Source organism: Besnoitia besnoiti, chromosome I (genome assembly GCF_002563875.1).
Source record: "Besnoitia besnoiti strain Bb-Ger1 chromosome I, whole genome shotgun sequence".
In the NCBI taxonomy this organism is placed as follows: Eukaryota; Apicomplexa; class Conoidasida; order Eucoccidiorida; family Sarcocystidae; genus Besnoitia; species Besnoitia besnoiti.
The window spans coordinates 3855709-3875359 of NC_042356.1; the positions used below are offsets into that span (position 1 = coordinate 3855709).

Below are 19651 nucleotides of genomic sequence, written 5' to 3' on the forward strand. Positions count from 1 at the left end.
CTTGCATCTCCCCTTCTTTCCGCTCGCAAAATGTTCGCTCGCGCCTCCAGCAAACTGGCTAAGGGCAGAAGCCCTGGCAATCTCTTCCAGATCCGCAACGCTAGCAGCAAAGAAATCCGATTCGGAAGTGACGCGAGAAACCAGATGCTGGCAGGTGCGTGAGAAACTTCTGGGTTAACTCTCTATGAAAGTGCGTACCTGCGACATTCTGTCTCTGGCGGGGGGCGCGCAAAAAAGCGTTTGTCAACGTCTCCAGCCCTTTCAAAGGGTGTGTGTCCTCTTGGGCCCTTTGAGATCCCTTTGTTTGGAACCCAGACCCAAAATCTCACCGCTGCCTGGAAGGCTGCCACACACAACGCTTCATCACGTATGGATCTTTTGCGTCTGTGTTCTACGAACACCCAAAGAACTTCCCGTCGACATCTTCCACTCTCTTTGCACGACGACCCTTCTGCGGGACTTTACTCGTTGCATTTTAGCGTCCGTACTTTGCACTGTGTGCGACTGCCGAGGAGACAGCCGATTGCTGGGCGCTCGCACCTTTCTAGAATCCGCCGGGAGGGCCTTCCACAGGGTTTCGCGGGTCTCTGCATTGGCCTGGGCCTGCCGCTGCCGGCGCCGCTGCCGTGCTTGTAGAGTTTTCGGCGACAGGCGCGTGCAGACTGAAAATAGAATGGAGACGGCAGGCTCCTCGCTTGTCACAGAACTTTTTTCGACGTGCGCCTTCCCTCGTTCTTGTGGCTTTCCAGGATGCAACCGTCTGGCAGACGCCGTCGGCGTGACACTCGGCCCCAAGGGTCGCAACGTCGTCATTGAGCAGGCGTATGGCTCCCCGAAGATTACGAAGGACGGCGTCACCGTCGCCAAGTCCATCGAGCTAAGCAACAAGATGATGAACCTCGGCGCCCAGCTGGTCAAGCAGGTCGCCTCCACGACGAACGACATTGCCGGCGATGGAACCACCACGGCGACTCTGCTCGCCCGCGCCATCTTCCGCGAGGGCTGCAAGGCGGTCGACGCAGGAATGAACCCTATGGATCTCCTCAGAGGTGAGACTTTGGAGCCGCTTTACTGAAGTGACGCTCCGCGCCAGGCCACGAGGAACCGCGCTCCGCCTTCGTCCGTATTTTTCCTACGCCCTCCCGGCTAGTTTGCTTCGTTTTCTGTCTCCCAACGCGCGCCTTCTGCGGCTCGCCGCCTTGTGAACCCGCCGTTGTGCTTGCTTCTCCGCTTGCCGTCTCGTGTGTGACTGGCGTATTCGTCAGGTGGACGCGGGGTCTGCGGCCAAGGGGCCTTCGCAGGGGTTTTCCTCGGCGGGTCGTCGTCGTCTTTTCTCTCTCTGTCATCTGTATTTCGTGTGTGGGCGGCCTCGCCTGCGGGGTGCGCGTTCACACTCGTGGCTGTCGAGGGGCTGCGCGGTCTGCAGGCATCAACTTGGCTGTCGAGAAGGTGTTGGCGCACCTGAACTCGGTGACGAAGAACGTGACGACGTCGGAGGAGATCTTCAACGTCGCCACGATTTCGGCTAACGGCGACAAAGTCGTTGGAAAGCTAATCGCCGACGCGATGGAGAAGGTTGGCCGCGACGGCACCATCACGGTCTCCGAGGGCAAGACGCTGACGCACGAGCTTGAGCTCGTCGAGGGCCTGAACTTTGACCGCGGCTTCATCTCCCCTTACTTCATCACCAACTCCAAGGAGCAAAAGGTCGAACTCGAGAAGCCCTTCGTCCTGCTCTACGACAAGCGCATCTCCTCCGTCAAGGGAATCCTCCCCGTCCTCGAGTTCATCGTTCAGAACCAGGGCTCGCTCCTCATCATCGCTGAGGACGTCGACAGGTACGCAGAGCCCAAACCGGGCACATAGAAACCAAAGAACGCGGAGAAGCAGCGACAACCTAACGCGAGTGGGAGACGAGGCAACCCTATCTCACCAGCCTCATACACTAATATGTATATATATATATATATATATATGTCAGGTGCCTTTCTACTTGCTGGGGTGTCGCTTGCCTGTTGCTCTCCGCAGCGAGGCTCTGGCCACGATGGTGGTGAACAAGCTCCGCCTCGGCCTGAAGATCTGCGCAGTCAAGGCGCCGGGCTTCGGCGACCACAGGAAGGCGATGCTCCACGACATCGCCGTGATGACTGGCGGCCAAGTCGTTACGGAGGAGACGGGCGCCAGCCTCGAAGACAGCCACCAGATGCCGCACATGCTTGGCCGCGTAAGTGTACAGGGCACAAACGAAAGCATTCGCCGCAGCGAAACGCGTCGGCGGCGCCTGGAGTGCGATGTGGTGCGCTGAGAATACGCTGAGGACGTGGCGGCCGCAGGTCGAACGAGACTTGGAACATGAACGACCCGCGAAGCGCGCGTGTAGCGGGTTTGTGTCTCGGCGCCGCGCCAAGGGTGGAGGGCTCTGCTGTTCGCCGCCAAGTTTGTTTTCGCACTGGTTTATTTAGATCAAAAGGGAAACGACTCAGGCCATTAACTAAGATAAGACTCTTTTCAAGAACAAAGACAATAATAAGTCAACCCCGCGTGAGGGGCCTTTGGACTTTGGCTCCCTCGTTTTCCCTTTTCTGTCGCGTTTCCGTGTGTCTTTGGGTTCGTGAGATGTCGGGCTTTCACCGTGTGGCGCCGGGGTCTGTTGCGTCTCGGGGTGCAGGCCAAGTCGGTGGTTGTGACGAAGGACACGACGCTGGTGATTGAAGGCAGCGGCGAGAAGGCACAGATCGACGAGCGCTGTGACCAGATTCGCGTGATGATGGATCAGACGCACTCCGAGTACGAGAAGGAGAAGCTGCAGGAACGCCTGGCGAAGATGACCGGCGGCGTGGCAGTCATCAAGGTCGGCGGCGCCTCCGAGGTGGAGGTCGGCGAGGCGAAGGACCGCATCCAGGACGCGCTCTGCGCCACCAAGGCCGCCGTCGAGGAGGGTATCGTCCCGGGCGGCGGCACTGCGCTGCTCTACGCGAGCGAGACCCTCGGTAACCTCGAGACGACCAACTACGACCAAAAGGTCGGCGTGAACATCGTGCGCAACGCCTGCAAGCAGCCGTGCAAGACAATTGCCGACAACGCTGGCCACGAGGGCGCCGTCGTCGTCGGAAACCTGCTCAGGGAAGCCGACGCCACGCGCGGATTCAACGCGCAGACCGGCGAATACGTCGACATGATGGCCGCCGGTAAGTCCGGCGGAGGTGAATTCCGCAGAACGCCGAGGGCTATAACGACCCGAGAAACACGCCGCACCAACGAGCGACGGGGTCGTCAGCTCGGTGCGACAAACGCTCGGGCACGATTCCTCCTCGCTCGCAGCGGCGGTGCGTTTGGCCTCGTCGAGTTCTACGCCGGCCTCGTTCGCGGCGCTCGAGTCGTCTCTGCGGTTGCCTAGCTCTCGCTCGTCTTATGTGTGCGGCGCTGAATCCGCTTGGGGCGCTGATGCCACTGCGGACTGCGTGTGGCGGTCCCTAGGGACCGCCACACGCAGTGGCTCAGGGCCGCTGGCCGTGTCGCCGCCATTCTTTTCCCAGCGTGCAGCTTTTCTTCGCAGTGTACGTGTGACTTCGTTCGCGGCGCCGCTGCATCCGTTCGCTGTCTGCCTTCTGCACTCGTCCGCAGGGATCATCGACCCGACCAAGGTCGTCAAGACCGCGCTCTCCGACGCCGCCTCTGTTGCCTCGCTCATGACCACGACTGAAGCCGCGGTCGTCGAGGCGAAGGAGGAGAAAAACGACGAGCCCATGAGCGGCGGCATGCCGATGGGCGGCGGCATGGGCGGCGGCATGGGCGGCATGTATTAAGCGTCGCGCCGATCGCCTCCTGTCAACATCAAAGCTGCGAGGCTCCTTAGAGAGACGCGAGTGCGCGGAAGCAGAGACTACCGTCACGCATCCGAGTCTGCCGTGAAGGTTCTTCAGCGTCCGAGCGGGTAGGAGGCCTGAGGTAGGCAGGCGCCTACCAGGTGCGATTTTCAGAGAACGCGGAGCTGTCTTACAACGGAAAAGGGACACGAAAATCTTCTCCCGGCCAACGTCCACAGCGGCAAAGTCGCAGCCTCCGCCCGACACGAAAATCTTCTCCCGGCGAACGTCCACAGCGGCAAAGTCGCGACCTCCGCCCGACCAACCGTCTTGCACTCTTGCGGCGGATGGAGAGGCGCCAGGGCAATCGACAGATCGCTTGAAGCGGAAACGGAGTTCCTCTCCCGGTTGGAAGGGCTGCTTGAGCCTGTGCCTGCCTGGGCTAGGCGTTGCGGAAGCTCAGCCGTGGCTGCAGAAGAGGCAAGGCAGGATGGGCAGTAGAGGCAGCGTCGCGGCAAAGGCCGGCTCGAGGGTGTTTAGGTTTCTCGAAAGAGAGCCTGAAGCCGACACTGTGATGCTGAGACAATGCTTCGGGTGCCTTCTGCGGCAATGGCGTTCGCGGCCTGGTGGGAGGAACAAAAAAACGACGCGTTCACCTTCCCTGGCGGGTCGCGGACCGTACGCGACCTGCCGTTCGCTGCGAGTGTTTCATCCTGATCCACTGGAAGGTTGTTGTTTCTCGTCTTTCCTACGCAGTTGCCATCCGTAGTCGCTGTGCTTTGATCGCGCGGGAACATCCGAGGGGCTCACGTGCGATCGCTCTCTCGCTGAAGGGCGGCTAAATCACATTGTGGAGAGCAGCGTGCCTTGCATGTAGTTTCTATCATTTTGTTTGTTCTGTTTTCCCTAGTCTCGTTCTCTCTCGTTTTCTTCTTTTCTGTCGGTGCGAGGAACTCTCGCGAACCTACACTACCCTGACTCAGGAACTGTTTGTGCTGAGCAGACGGCCGGAGGCGCAGGCGACCGCGCCGACGTTGTCGCTTGATGGCGGGCTGTTGGTTCCATCTGCGACGACTTCACGTTTTTGTTGGCCTTGCATCCGTGTAGTAACTGGAGAATTCGTTCTACACGTGGCTGCATGGATAATTCTGGAAGCTCCCATAGTTTCACAGTCAATGCTGACACACTATTTACCATCAGCTTCCCATATTCTCGCACAGAATAGCAAACAGAACTCCTCTGGCGCAGGCAGAATATCAGCTCTCTTGCGAACGATAATGCTTGAAGCAGGGTGCGCAGGTTCCTAGGCCTATCGTCCCCTCCAGGTCGCCTGCGCCCTTCATGCGATGCTCGATTTCTGTCGTTGCCTCCTCTGCTTGGTTTTCCCTACACATGGGAGAGGCCCTTTGCTTTCGTCACGTAGTCGACATGTAGCGAAACACGATGCCAGCAGCCACAGGGGGTCTGTAGCCCTCGAATTGAGGTGACGGCGCTTTTGCTGAAACCGACACAACAGAACCCAGTGTCAGGAAGTGGGGGTCATGCGTTGTGAGAATCACCTCGAACTGTGCTCGGAAGAAACGTGGCACCTGGTCGCTTCTGTGGGATCAGACGCTCGATGCAGAGATAAACGACAAAGCCAATGCCTTCTAGGGGAAGTCCGGCGGTTCGTAAAGCGTAAACTAGGCGTGGATCCACGAGTGTCGTTTACGCGAGGCGCCTGGAACAGCATGCAGTGCGCGCTCAGCTCAGCTGACACATCACACGTGGAGGGAAGTTTTCATTCTGAAAGTGTAGTGCACGGATCCCGCCCTTTTCTTCTAAACGATGTGTACACGTCTCCGACGGGCAGCGCTCGCGCAGAAGACTGCTGCAAGCGCGGAACTCTTGAGTGCTTGCACGGAGAGCTTGTTGGGTTACGCGGGGGGCCCTTCCGCCTCTCCACGTGTGAACCATTCATGTCTGGAGTCCTGCGGTCTCGGGGGAAGCGCTGTCACCGCAACAGGAGGCATGTCTCGTCGATGGACGAGCTTTTCCGCGAGTGAGCCACGCCGCGCGCCGCCGCGTTGTGGGTTTCTGCTGTGTACTGCCGCATCTCGCTTCGTTACACGACTCAGGCGGCCGTTCCCTCTAGTCGCGTTGCGTCGAAAACGGTTCAGAGTGAGGATGCGTTCAGGGGCGAACCCCGCCGCGGTTCCCTTTTGACTGTAGTACCGGTTCGACTGAGCCGTGCAGCTGAGGCTGTCTGTCTCTGCCGCGCAGCGAGTTGTGCCCGCGTTGCTCGAACTCAAGGCGGCGGCACGGCCCCGTGAATGTCCAGCGTTTTCTGCGGACGCGTCTCCGGTGTGGCGAATCTCGCGCCTCTACGCATTCCGTAGAACCCCAGTTTGCAACGGGAGTCATGCCGTTTGCACGTTTCGCAGGCGTTCCATCCCTCGTATGAACACACTCAAGGCATGGCAACGACGACCAGCGACGACGCACGGACTCGCGCACACCGCCTTCTTTGCACACTGCTCAGCGTGGGATTTTACGCGAGTCGGGACGTCTCCAAAAGCGAGAAACTTTCAGAGAAAGCTTGAGAGTGCGAGAGAACCGATGTGAAGAACGACTCATTGGCGCACTGGGCATTGTCTTTTTTCGCTTCTTTTCGCAGGCAGCTTCTTCCGCCTGCCCTCGTGTCTGCCAGGAGGAAGGACCGTGGCTGAGCTGAGGTCTTCCAGCCTTTAGACACAGGTTTTCGCATTGGCTAACCTTTGTCTTGCATATGCCTTTTTTCAACGCCCCCACTCCTGCGTCGTCGTCCTGCAGAGTCCGTAGGAGACTTCCTGAGGTGAGGGCGCACCGAGCCGAGGGAAGGCGAATCGCCGGGGACACAGCTCCCGCCGTTCGGTGTACTCGCGCTTCCCCTTGACACGAGGGAGAGAGCTGCAGAGAGAGAACGAAGCTGTGGCAAAGGGCAGAGCTGAGACTCAGAGCGACTAGTGGGCTCTGCGTGGCGCGGGCGGCAATACAGCCCCGCGAAGACTATTTCCGCCTTAACCTCTCGGCGTTTGGGCTCCACGGCGCGCTCGACGGAAGGCCGGGTCGCCTCTCTCGTCTTCATTTGCCCTGTCTCCCGCGCCTCGTCTTGCCCTGCCAGAGCTTCTGCGGAGACCGCGTGGAGGTGACGAGTGCAGCCCGACGTAGCCCAGGGATGAGAGTGAGACAGCAGTCGCGACGAAGAAGGACTGGGCTTCCTGCCTTCGTCCGCGCACCATTCTAGGGCGCAGGCCGAACAGAGACTTCGGGGAGTGCCTGACTTCCTTTTGTCTTCTTCGCCGCGTCTCCTTTTACTGCTTTTTCCTCGGCGACGTCTCTGCTGCTCGCCTCCGTCGCCGCTGGTCTCTGGCCTTCACATCTAGCTCCGTTTGGCGGCTTTTTTTGGCGTTTCGTCGTCACTCGGCCCTCCTCCGTTCTGTCATCGTTTGCGAGTTGTGCTCTTGTCTTTGCCTTTCTGTGGAGGAAGGCGCGGCACCGCTCAACGTTGCGCTGCCTTCAGAGAGAGCGACCGCCCCCTCTCGCCCCGATCGCTCGCCCTTCTCTCGCTTGCCGCCTCGTCTTTAGTTTCGTCTCTCTGTGTCCCTGTTTTTTCGCGTCTGCGCCATGGATGCCCCAGCCCACCCGCGCCGGGGGCGGCACCACGCCTCGGAGCCGCGGCGCCCCGCGAGGGACGCGTTCGGCTCGCCGTCTGCGTTTGCGAAGAACCTGCATGTCACCGCTGGACGTCCCATCACGCTTCTCGCGCAGAACTTCTCCTACGCAGTCCGGCAGAAGAAGCCGCTGCCCTGCGTGCCCACGGCGCACGTGTGTCTGCCGGCGACCGGCGCGGGCGCCAGTCGCCGGCGCGCGGACGCGCTCGCGGGCGACGAGGCGGCGCCTGCGCCCGCCCCCACCAACGGCGTCCGCGACAGTCCCGACGCGACCCGCCGCCGCGACTCCGCAGCCGCTGCAGAGGCAGAGTGCGGAGCCGACCTCGAGAGCGGCGCGCGCGCGAGAGAGCGGGGTCAGGAGCCCGTGGAACAGGGGAGGCAACAGGGGAGGCGAGGCGCCGCCGCCGCCGGCCTGGAGCCGGCGGAGAAGCAGAAGGAGACGGCGACGGGAGCGCCGGGCGCAAGCGCCTCCTCGGCGCCGCTCAAGGTGATTCTCAGCGACATCGATCTGTACGCCAAGCCTGGAGAGATGCTTGTCATCATGGGCCCCAGCGGCTCGGGAAAGACGACGCTGCTCAACGCGCTCGCCGGTGCGGAAGACGCGGCCGCCGCGGGGCGAAGCCAGGAAAAAAACCAGAGGCGCAGCTTATCTCTAAACGTGCACAGCCCAAGGCGCCGACGCCGGGGAGCGAAGGGCGCGCCCCAGAGAGAGGGACGGGGAGCGAGGGCGAAGAGGCGGGGTCTCGCGCTGTCCCCTGCCGTGTCGTCTCTCAATACCTGGCTGGGTGCAGTGTCCAGTTTCAAGGCGTACAGCGCCTCCTATGCTGGCTGGTGTCCCTCTGCCTGCTTTGGCCTTCTCTGTCTTTTTTTTGTTCGCTGCGTTTCCTTCTCCGCCTGAATTTCTTAGCTCTCTGCGGGATCTCTAAGTCTGCGTTCCTCCACGTCGTCACGGCTTTCCTTCTGGGTCTTCCGCCTCTTTTCTCTCTTCAGGACGGTCGCCGCCGTCGTCACGCGTCGTGCAGGGAGGGTCGCTCACGTATATCGGGCTTCGCCCTGGGGAGCCCCTCTCGGCGGTGTCGACCTACGTGATGCAGGTGTGCTGAAAGCGAAAGAAAGATGTCAAAGGCGAACAGAGACGCACATCGCAGTCCTTCACCTCCTGTGGCGGCGCCCCGTCCTCAACGCGTCCTGGGCGTCATTGCCTGCCTCGTCTCCGCTCGTGCGCGTGATGCGCATGTCGATGTTTTTCCATGTTTCCGCGTCACGTGCCTCCTAGAGCCTGCGCAGCCGCTGCAAGTATGCGGAGACTCTGCTCGCTGCGAAGTGCAACGATGGACAGACACTCGCTTCTTTCTAGTTGCCGCAGCTGCCTCTCGAAGCCGGTGGCGTGTGGGCGGCGGCCTTTCGGTATGGTGCATGGAGTGCGAGGCTGCTAGGGAGCTAGGGTGTGGAGCAGCTTTGGCAACGGTCTCAGAGGGTTTAGGGTTTGTTTTTTCTCGCAGAAAGACAAAGTCCCCGAACTTCTCACTGTCATGGAGTATGTCACGTTTTTTTCGCGTCTCAAGATGAAGGATGCAAATGAGGAGGTGAGAATTCGTGGAACTGCTGCTGATGCTGCTCAGAATCCTCTGTTTTCACTGTTCTTTCCGCTTGCTTTGCCGTGTCGCCCTCTTTTGTTGCGTGGGGGCGTCTTTTTCCCCCGTTGGCGCTCCTTCGCACCGACCTAGATTCATTTCTCACTGTTTTTTCCTATCAGGAGCGGGCTGAGCGTGTGGAGGTTGTCCTGCGGGAGCTAGGCCTCTGGAGCAGTCGGTTCACGCGCGTGGGAGGAAGCGCCCAGAAGGGTCTCAGCGGCGGAGAGGTCAAGCGCCTCGCCCTCGCCGTCGAGCTCCTTCACAACCCTTCCCTGATTTTCCTCGGTACGCTCACCAGAGCGACAGCCGCTGGCGCGCGAGGAGCCTCCTCCGCCGCACTTCCGCGGGCTTAGATGGTGGCGTTTTTTTTAACTGCTGGCGAGCGATCTGCAGCGGCTCTCGAGTCCTCTTTGTGGCTGCTGCTTGGCTTGGCGCTCTGATGCGTGTATCTGTTTGTCTCCTGCCGGTAAAGTGTCTGCTCGTTTAGCTGCATACAGGTGCTCACATGCATGTATGTGTATGCAGTTTTCTGCGTCTGTGTATTGTCTCATCTCGCTTCGTAGGCACGCGTGTCTGAGAGTGAAAAGGACATGTTGTGCTGAAGCAGTTTCGCCGTCATCGCCGCCGCCACCTGCACTTCCGCGTGTTTCGTATGAATTTGTCCCCCTGGCGGGACTTGGATGCAGCAAAGATCGAGCGCCGCGTTGTGGTTTCACATCTTGTTTCGCATGGGTCGCTCGTTTGTCGGTGTGTGCTGGATCTGTCGCGTGTCTTATTTCAATCGCTTTTGGGCTCTCTGCGGTGCGGCGCAGACGAGCCGACCAGTGGACTCGACGCCGCGCTCGCCTTCGAAACGATGAAGCTTCTTCTGCGTCTCGCGCGTCAGGGCGGGCGAACTATCGTCTGCACCATTCACCAGCCGCGCAGTCAGGTTGGTCTCCAGCTCTTCAAGCCTGCGCGGTCTTCACTCTCGCGTCTTCCTGTGGGATCATACGGCGCATCGGCTTCTTCCGCGGCATGCATCCCCAGAAACTGGTCTCGTTCTCGGGGGACGCAGGCCCCGCTTCGCCCCTCCCTGGGTTCCTTCTTGTTCGCGCACTGCTTTGTGCTCACGCTCCAGCCACTAGCAAGAGCATAGCGCAACTCAGTGTGTGTATGGTGTCGCCCACTGGGGCCTTTCTGCCTTTTTTTCACTCGCATTCAGTCGCGCCGACTCGGCCCTCTGCGCCGGCGCTCTTGCCGCTTTGCATGCTGCGGAGCTTGTTTTCTGCCTGCGTCGGGTCACTGGCTGTTCCGGCGCCTTCAGTGTTGTCTCGGGCCGCGCTAAATGGCGTTTTCTGCGAGGACGGTAGGTTGCGCTTCGCGCGCCTCTCGCCACCTCTGGCGTGTCGCGCTGCGTCTGGGTGTGTGGGCTTGCAGCTGTTTGCGATGTTCGATCGGCTGATTCTGATGTTTGAGGGCCGAATAGTGTACCAGGGACCCGCGCGGCGGTGCGTGTCCTACTTTGCGAAACGCGGCTTTCACTGCCCGCCGCAGTTCAATCCGGCGGACTTCATCCTGGATCTCCTCAACGTGACGACCCTCACGGGTAGCGCGCCGCTCGTCTGTCCGCAGTCGGAGGCCTCGCTGAGCGCTCAGTCGCTCCTCGAGGCCGAGCTCGAAGTCGTCCACTCTGAAGAGAATCAGCGCCTGCAGGAGCTGAAGCAGGCGCGCAGCGCCAGCGACACCGTAGGCGCCACCGCTGCGGAGGAGGGGCGACGACCGCCGCGGTCGCAGACGGGCGCGGCGGACGAGGCGTCGGACGCGGGGGCGGCGGAGCCGGGCGAGGCCGCAGCCGAGGGCGACGAGCAGCGGACTACGACGCGGACATCCGGCGCCGAGGGCCCCGCGGCGTCTGCGTTTTTCGACGACGACCGGCCGCTGCTGCTCGCGGGCGCGGCGACCGCCAAGGAGGAGGAGGCGCCCGCGCCGCACGACAAGCGTCCGTGGGTCGCGGTGCCCTACGCGCGTGTGCACGGCGGCGAGAAGGAGCGTGGCGCAGCGCGGCAACCCTCTCTTTCGCGGCACACCGGCGGCGGCCTGCGGGTGCGTCGGACCGCGCCGAGCGCCGCGGAGGAGTCCCTGGCCTCCGGGGGCGGGGACCCTGCGCGCGACGGGGTGTTGGAAGTCCGGAAGGCGGTCTCGGTGCTGTCCGTCGCGTCCGCGGCGCAGTCGGAGATGGAGGGCGCGAACGAGAAGGCGGCCTCGGGTGTGTGGAGCACGCAGGCGACGTGCAAGTCGGGCGACGTCGCCCGCGAAGAAGACGGCCGCGACCGCGCCGCCCAAGCGGGGCTCGCCGCCGCGGCTGGCAGGAGTCGCGGCTTCCTCGACGCCGAAGAGCAGCCCGGCGAAATCCACCGAGTCCTCGTGGACGAGCGAGACGTGAAGCTGCTGGCAGATTTCTACGCTGCCAGCGGCGAACGCGAGGCGATCCAAGAAACGATCGACGAAATCCTCGCCGCCGCAGACCCCGAGCAAGTCAAACCCGGCGCCAAGAGCGGAGTCGTCCTCAGACTTCTCAGGCAACCGGGATGGTGAGGAAGCATGAAGGCTGCCGGGGGCCAGCCAACGCAACGCAGGCGAGAGAGAGGGCGATCTGTGTGAGAAAAAAACAGTCTTACGGGGAGGCGGACTCGCAGTCCATTAGCCTCGCCACGCATTCCAACAGAACGCAGTGCCCCAGACACACAGACACGCACAGAGGCTGCACACGCGGAGCGCAGGCTACATGAAAGGACCCCACGAGCGTGGCGGCAGTAAACGCAGAGCGAGAGAGAGACGAAGGATAAGGATAGGAAGAAAGACAGGCCGATGGAGAGGTCCCCTTAACCAATCGGTCGAGAGGAAACGGCACCGAGAGTGACGCAGCGTGTGTGTAGGGAGGACTAGGACTAGGGGATGCATGCGCAGAGAGGGCGCACAGGCGGCTTATTCTGGAGATTCGCAGGTTGACGCAGGCAGAGAATCATTGATGCACCAGCCGCCTCCCGCAGAGTGGCTGCGACCTTTTGAAATTCATTAGTGAGCTAAACTGTCGGCTCCTCTTTGTTTTCGCAGGTCTGACTGGTGGCGAGAAGTCGGGGTCCTAGTGCAAATGGGGTTTTTGAATTTGCTGAGGAATCCGATGAGCTCCCTCGTTCAGCTCGGTCTGAACCTCCTCTTTGGCCTGATTTTTGGTGAGTGCACGTTCATCTCAAAGCCACCCAGTCGTCGCGGCTGCGACAGAAGCGCTTTCAGCCGCTCGGCGTCGCCACCGTGGCGTTGTGAGGTTTAGAATCTCTTTTCTTCCAGGGAGAGATGGAGGACGTGCAACGTTCATGCGTTATGTCATGGATTTCGTGGGTGCGTTTAAGCTGATGGCGATGTACTTCTGCAGTTGCCTGCTGCGCGCGCGCTCGAGGCATCACACCTCTGCGCGTTAAACTGCCACAATTCTTGGATTTCTCTATTTCGGATGCCCATTCTCTATCTTCGTGCGCGAGTCTCAGCTCTGGCATCGATGTCATCAGTGTGATGTGGGGGTTCGCTGTGTCTGGAGCCCAGGCATGATTTTCTACGACATTCCAGGGCAAGGTTACTCGTTTGATTCAGGGAAGAACTTCCTGGGCTGCATTTTCTTCCTCGTCTCGCAGCTCGTCTTTGGTCCCCTCGACGCGCTTGTGCTATTCTGTGAAGATCGCGAGGTCTTCAACAGGTACGCGGCGGCGCGGCCGCTTCTCTCTCCCCCCGCGTCGCGGACCCCGTCGTTCTCTGTATGCGGTGGCCTCTCGGAGGTCTCCCTATCGCCCGACGTCTACGCGCAGGTTGTTGCTTCCTCTTTTGTTCACCGCAGCCGCCTGCGTTTCTGCACCGTGTTGACCGATGCGGTGTCCTGGGGGTGATGCCTCTCCCCAGGATCGCTCGCTCAGCGGAGATGCAGATGCACGCGAGGCAACACTGTTTGATGCTGTTGAGAAGCATCGCGATCGCAGCTGCCACCGCGACGACGCTCGGGGGTCGCTGGCGCTTTGTGAGTGACCTTCCTGTCGAGTTTGTCTTGTTCTGCAGGGACACTGCGAATGGGAACTACTCTCCCTCCGCCTTTTTCGTCGCCAAGTCGCTGGCGAATATGCCGTTTCAGCACGGGCCTCTCACCTGCGTGATGCTGCTCGCCTACTGGATGTGCGGTGAGTGTCTCTTCACACGTGGGGCTCTAGCCTCTCCGGCTTGTCTCGCGTTCGGGGTTGGTTTCATTCGCGCGCCTGTGTTCTGGGCTCCTTTCTTCCCCTGGTTGCGTGTGGGAGACCGTGTTCAATCAGTTTTGTTTTCTCGTGCATCTAGTGCGCTTTCGCTGAAGCTCTCCACCTTCTTCTGTCTGTATGGTTCTCTCTGTCTTCTTCTCAGAACTGCCTCTGCTCCTTTTTCGGGTCTCACGACGTGCAGATCTCGCCTTCCGTCTCCCTCGCGTGTGTCACTTCCTGAAACATACCCCAGAACCCTTCTTAGGATGCGCCGCGTTCCGCGTTTGGCTCTTTGCTCTCTGCAGTCTGTATGTTTTTTTTTCTCGCTCTCGCGCGGGTCGACTCTTTCGCGCGTTCGCTGCGTTCTGCGCCGTGTTCTCCGGCGCGTACGTCTGACTGACTCCGCGTTGTTTGCAGGCTTGTACAGAGACGCCGTGCGTTTCTTCGTTTTCCTCGGCGTCGGTCAGCTGGCGATCTTCGCATCGACGTCACTGCTCTTTTCCATTTCCTCCGCATGTAAGCACTCGAAACGAGACACAGAGTCAGGGTTGCTCGAGGGACCTGAATCCCATCCGCCTGCAGCCTTCACTCCACCGAAGAGCGAAAACCTGCGGAGGAGGCGAGAGGCGCCGCAGCGAGTACGAAAGCGAGTGGCTTTCGTTTCTAGGCGTCTGCCCCTGCTTCAAGAAGGCGAAGCTTTACTGACCGTGGGCGGCTGCAGTCTGCATTCAGTATTCCCTCGTGGGCCCCGTTTGATAGGCTTCTTTTGGGCGAAATCGCCGCGAGTCGCTCAGCGCCTCGGGCGCATGCAGCTTCCCAGCGTGTCAAGGAAATCGCTCTCCGTTGGGCGATGAGAAGGCGTAGGTTGGGATGAAGGGATCAGCCCCCAAAAGCGAAGCAATAGTATGTGCGGAGATCCAGAGAACTCCGCTGAGATTGCCGTCCCGGAAGAGACAGACGAGTTCACAACGGAGACCCAGGGGACGATGGCGAGACCTCCCTGGTCGGCTTGAAGTCGAACTGCCCCTTTTGTCTTGTCCTGCATGTCGCAGCGCCACGGCTGGCTGTGGCGCAAGCAATCGCTCCCATTGTGCTTCTCATTCTCCTCCTCGTCTCGGGTTTCTACATTCGCGCCGACGATATCCCGGTAGGTCTGCTCTCTTCTCTCTCGCTCGTCTCCTTTACTTTTTTGTGCGTTGTCTCCCTCTGCCCGTCTTCGCCTTCTCTGCGCTGAGTACAACACGCGTCTTCGCAGTTGCAGATACAGAGGCCTCTGCTCATATAGAGCGCTATATATACATGCGCGTGATTGTATTTATAGTGGTCGTGGAAGCTTTGCATATCGTGTAACAGAGAAACAGAATCGGAAGAACAGGATGTATACAGCAGCAGGGCGGGCGCGAGACACTGATGTTCACAAACTCACCAGAGAGTGGGCCGCTTGTTGTTTTCCCTGGAGGTTGTAAATGCTGTCAGCGTCTGTATTGAATGCGAACTTTCCCGGTCTGCTCGGCTATCGGAGAGAGGGTATTTTTCCATCTGGGTGTCACTTGGAAAACAGCTCCTTTTTTCCCTTTTTTCACACTGCTGGCATTCCCCCGATGCGTTTCCTATTGCATACTTCGTGTCTGCATTCTTCGCCCATCCAGCGCCGAACCGTGGCGCCTAGTTTTTTCAAGTTTTTTGTTTGGGAAGAATTGCGCGGGATTCGTCACAGCTTGGGCCCCCTTCCCATCTGTCTCGACGTTTCCGCGTGTTCTCTGATTTTTTGGAGTTTTGTATACTTTTTCCTTTTTTCTGAGGCGTGTGGTTGCCCTGTGCTGATTCTCTCAGGCGTGGATCCGCTGGGTGAAATATCTGTCGCCGATTTACTACGGCTACGTGGCTGTGGCACTGAACCAGTTTCCTCCCGAAGAGTACTGGGGCTCGATTTCAAATCGCGAGCTGCTCGAGTCCTACGGAGGCATCACGACGACGGATATCGGCCTCTACGTCGGGCTGCTCGCCCTGCTTGGATGCGTCTTCCGTATGCTGGCCTTCTTCTCTCTCAAGTACATGAATCGGCACATCGGTCTCGAGGCTTGAGCCTCCGCGACGGCAGAGAGAGGCGCGAGCGCCTGGCGTGGCGGCCACGCGCAGGAGAAACCGGACGAAAGTTCGGCGAGTGTGTAGACGCGAGGTGGGTAGATAACAAAAAATCGGCGGCAGGTACGCGGGGACAGGCGGCAAAGTTTGAAAAGCAGGGAGGAGAGCACGACTCGGGCAGGAAACGGTTCCACGTAGGCGTTACGGACAGACAGACGGTCGTGGAGGCAGGGAGTCGAAGGAGACTTGAGAAATTGAAAAAGAGCGAAGGTGCGGCGGACGTTTAATCCAGGTCAAGAGGCATGTTTCGTACAGAGGCCTGGTCCTTCGACTACCAGTATTTGCATATTCGTGCGGTCTCGAGTCGAAGGCCGCAGGCCAGGGACGGTTACATGGCCGCATGTGCAGGCCCCCCACTGCAAGCTGCAAGGATTGGCTTGTGCCGTGTTTGTCTCAAGTGTCTCTGTTTTTCTCGTTTCCACTAGTGCCACACACGTCTAGGAGTTTTCGTAGTCATTACCCATGTCACACGCAGCAGCACATCTGTGTAGTTCGTTCTCTGCGTAGCCTCAGTTTGTCTCTGGGTTCTTCCCGTGGATTTGCCTGTTCTGCATGTTGCGTGTGGTCCGTTGTTTTTTACAACGCCCGCGAGAGCGTGGGCGCGGTCGCGGTTCGACTTCCCGCCAACGGCGCAAGGGGCCGTGCAGTGAATTTCGTCGGCCCTGGTTGGTGGAATCACGAGTTTAGAGTTTCACGATTCGTCCCAAAATGTAACGACGAGTTCACACGAAGGTGCACACTGCAGATAACGCTGCGCGCTCACCTTTCAGATTGTCCTGCTTCAGCTGAGTCTTGGAGCAGCGCCGGCGAGGTATACGACGCGCACCGTGTAGTGTCTGTCTCATCACGAGCTGCTGTGACACTGCGTCGCGCAGCGCTGTCTTCCTTTCGCTCTGAACGCCTTTGCATTGGTGCTAATGTGGAACTATAAATCTGACGATCGTTTACATCTTTACATCTCATATTGTCCAAGGGCTATCTGAAGAAGGCGGCGGCCTGCATTTGGCGAGGGCACCACGGGATATCCCACAAGGCCGTAATTATCTTCGGCAGTTTGATTACGGTGATAATTAATTCTATATCCGCAATAGCTCTCACCGTAATTATGGTATGCCTTCGCGTCTGTGACTGCGTTGCTGAATCGCCCCCAGAGGCAAGGGCTGCTGACAGATGAATGAAGCCGTGGGGAGCTTGCACCACGGGAAGAACTTTGGCGCTTTGTCGCACAGGGTCCGCGCCGCTACCTGTAATGAATCTGAGTGACTATTGGTTCGCCTGCAGGCGACAGGCGGAACTCATTCCCGCATGATGCCATGATGCCTACGAGGAATCCATCTATTATGTCGGCGCCCGGAAGAGAAAATGCATCTTAGCCAAGAAATGGTACCGCACGACGAGCTTGTCCTCAACAGCCTGATGAATCGGGAGGTGATATGATTCTCATCAGACTGCGGCACGAAACTGAATGTGTGACCTTTCTGAGATTTGGATCACTCTAGTGGTGCGTCTCGTACCACGCGCCGCACAGAAAGGTTGCTACCTGCAGGACGCAGGGGTAGACATAATGCAATTCATAGAGTCGCAGCGCTACCCGAAGGTGCCCAGCATGGATAGCTAACAGAGGATACTGTTGTTCCCTGCCTACGGACACAAATCTCAAAAGAGGCATCCCTGGCCATATGCAGGCAAGATCCCCGCTGAACGTTTATTTGCGCAATAAGCCTTACAGTGACAAGGGTCGCAACCATTTCCCAGGGAGTAATAAGGCAAACTCCAAGGTCGAGCCCCTGTGTCGCAAAGAACCTAGCTGAAATATGTAGGTGCGCCTACTGCTGTCCCCCCTCTCGTGGTGAGCTGCTTGTGTTACACAGCAGACACGCGCGTTCGCGTGCCCAGCGAGCAAGCGGCCCGGAATTAGACCAGGTGTCCTGTGGATTGAAAACCTTCAACATTCGTCACATCTTTTTTAGTTGTTACTGGAGTTTTTCCGAAGGCATACATGTAGGCTGTAGTGTATGCCGCCTGGCCAAACGACGATTTTTTTTGTTTGACGCTTACCATTTTGTCTACCGTCGACGGAGCACCCCAGTCGAGCCTGTGCTTGTCTCTTGATCGCTGGCTTGTCCTGTTCTACGATCCAAATGGCTGCTGCACGTGCGTGTGCAGCGCTGGGACTTTGGAAGCCATCACCTGGCTTGATGCTTCTCATGCTCTACGCCGGCGGCATATACTCTGTACTGGCAGCAGAGGATAAGAGCGGGCCGCTTGACCAACACGTAAGACGCACCTCTGGCGGTGGCCACAGCGAGCCTCGCCTTAGGCGTGTTTTGCCTGGCAGCACCAGTTCTGCAGTGCCACCCAGCTATCTACAAAGAGGCCAAGAAGAGAAACCGCCTCCTCCTCCTCCGCGTACTATTTCACTCGGCCGTCCGCCACGCCCCCCGCCTGCACCTAAGCATCAGCCCGCCGAACCTATTTTCGGAACCTTCGTGCGATACGGTACCGGTGTGCGGGGAGTGGTGGAAGATTCTGCGGGTCAAGGGCCCCTCCCACCGACGCCGCCGAAAGGGAGGTCCAGGGGGCTTTCCTCTCTCCCAACAATCTATGCTGATATCGAGTCCCCTCCTCCTAGTCGGCCGCCTCCCATAACTCATCCAACATCAATATACGCAACCCTTCAGAATCCAGCGCCGACAGCACCGCCCCCGCAAGAAATGGAGGGGGTTTACGCATCCATTGATCATTCGGCCTCTAGGTCACGGCTTACTCCCGCACGCCGTCCGGTCAAGGCAGACGCGACTCACCCAAACCTCCCGGGCCCCCGCCATCAGCAGGTGTCCCCCACGCCGAGACCCCTGACTTCAGTCTACGCCGTCGTGCAACGTCCTTCAAGTCCTCCGCGGACTTCGAGTGGACCTCAAGTTCCGGGAGGCCCTGGGAACGACAGAAGACCATCCGAACCTGTGTACGCGGAAATCAGAGAAAGAAAATGAGACAGCATTTGGCACTTCGTGCTTGCGGGTTGAGACCACAACTCACTGCGTACTCCATGATATACGGTGCCATGTACTCATGGCACCATGAGGCACGCACAAACACAACGCAATTCTGGCGTTGAATCTCTGTAACGACTCACTAAATTGTTTCTTTTCCATGGTGGGAGTAAACGTGCCTGGATAAAGTGACGTGGGTGTAACGCCCACGTCACTTTATCCAGGAGCTTCTGCCGTGTTACCGAATGCTGGGCACACATTTTTGCGTTTCATTTGTACGCGCATAACGACATCGAAGCATTCGACCCGCTGTTGTTTTCGAAACGAAGGAACGCGGTAATGAGTGATGCGTTGCGTTCGTGGAGGTTCGACCAACGTTACGTTACACATGGGGCAGCTGTGGCGTCAACAACACGGAAAGCTGAGGTTGCACTGATTTCGATGCCACAGACTTCCTTGCGCCGTTTGCTAGATACACCTGCGTCTCATATTAAGAAGTTCGCTTTATCCATGCCTCGCAACTAGGCACTGTTCGCAGGTACTGTACCGTCGCCACATGTTCGCTACGCAGTTTGTAACCCAAGCTTCAGTTTCCTTGTTTACTCGTCCCACTAGAGAAGCGCAGCTGCTTCGGTTGGCGGTGTCGACGGGGTGTTCACGTAGGTACAGTTCGGTTCCTGTAGAGCCACTCCTCTCCCACCAGACGAGAGCCGGCAGAGTGCCACGCAGTGCAGTGATCTGTGAAGCGCAAGCGTTTCGCCGAACATGGTTTAAACGAGGCCGTTTCTTGCTGACAACTCTCTCCCTGGATGCTGGACGCACGAAGGTGAAACGCGGGGTCCCCCGTAGAGTCGTGCAGTGCGATGATACAGTGTGTCTCGGAGTGCAGGGGGCTCGCTAATCACTTGTAATCCGCAAAGCTCCAATCGAGCCGTGGCTGGTGATGAACCCGGCAAATGGGCTATGAGTGCCTACGCTCGCGAACGAGTGTGCGGAGGCCGACAGTACGTTGGAGCAAATCCGGTGCCATAGCGGTCGCGAAGCGTCTGTGTTGTATCATTGTCAGAAACATTTTCGCCGCGCCAGTTGAACGCAAGCACAAAGAACGAAAGACCTTGCTCT

General features: G+C 59.0%; 3 protein-coding genes across 3 annotated transcripts; 2 read left to right on the plus strand and 1 right to left on the minus strand.

Moving 5' to 3' along the window:
- Window positions 1-30: 30 nt before the first annotated feature.
- On the plus strand, window positions 31-3806 carry BESB_005650 (heat shock protein HSP60; the record flags this gene model as incomplete). Its single annotated transcript, XM_029359320.1, has 6 exons — window positions 31-154; window positions 750-1049; window positions 1427-1838; window positions 2029-2224; window positions 2669-3188; window positions 3625-3806. The coding sequence occupies 6 exons, from the start codon at window positions 31-33 to the stop codon at window positions 3804-3806; spliced, it is 1734 nt and encodes a 577-aa protein (XP_029222233.1).
- A 3038-nt stretch (window positions 3807-6844) lies between these two features.
- Window positions 6845-7066, minus strand: BESB_005660 (uncharacterized protein; the record flags this gene model as incomplete). Its single annotated transcript, XM_029359321.1, has 1 exon — window positions 6845-7066. The coding sequence occupies one exon, from the start codon at window positions 7064-7066 to the stop codon at window positions 6845-6847; it is 222 nt and encodes a 73-aa protein (XP_029222234.1).
- A 385-nt stretch (window positions 7067-7451) lies between these two features.
- Window positions 7452-15476, plus strand: BESB_005670 (putative ATP-binding cassette G family transporter; the record flags this gene model as incomplete). The annotated part of the gene is made up of 12 exons (XM_029359322.1): window positions 7452-8088; window positions 8489-8592; window positions 9001-9084; window positions 9255-9417; window positions 9945-10063; window positions 10552-11705; window positions 12229-12347; window positions 12715-12865; window positions 13219-13337; window positions 13809-13907; window positions 14444-14538; window positions 15225-15476. The coding sequence occupies 12 exons, from the start codon at window positions 7452-7454 to the stop codon at window positions 15474-15476; spliced, it is 3096 nt and encodes a 1031-aa protein (XP_029222235.1).
- Window positions 15477-19651: the final 4175 nt, after the last annotated feature.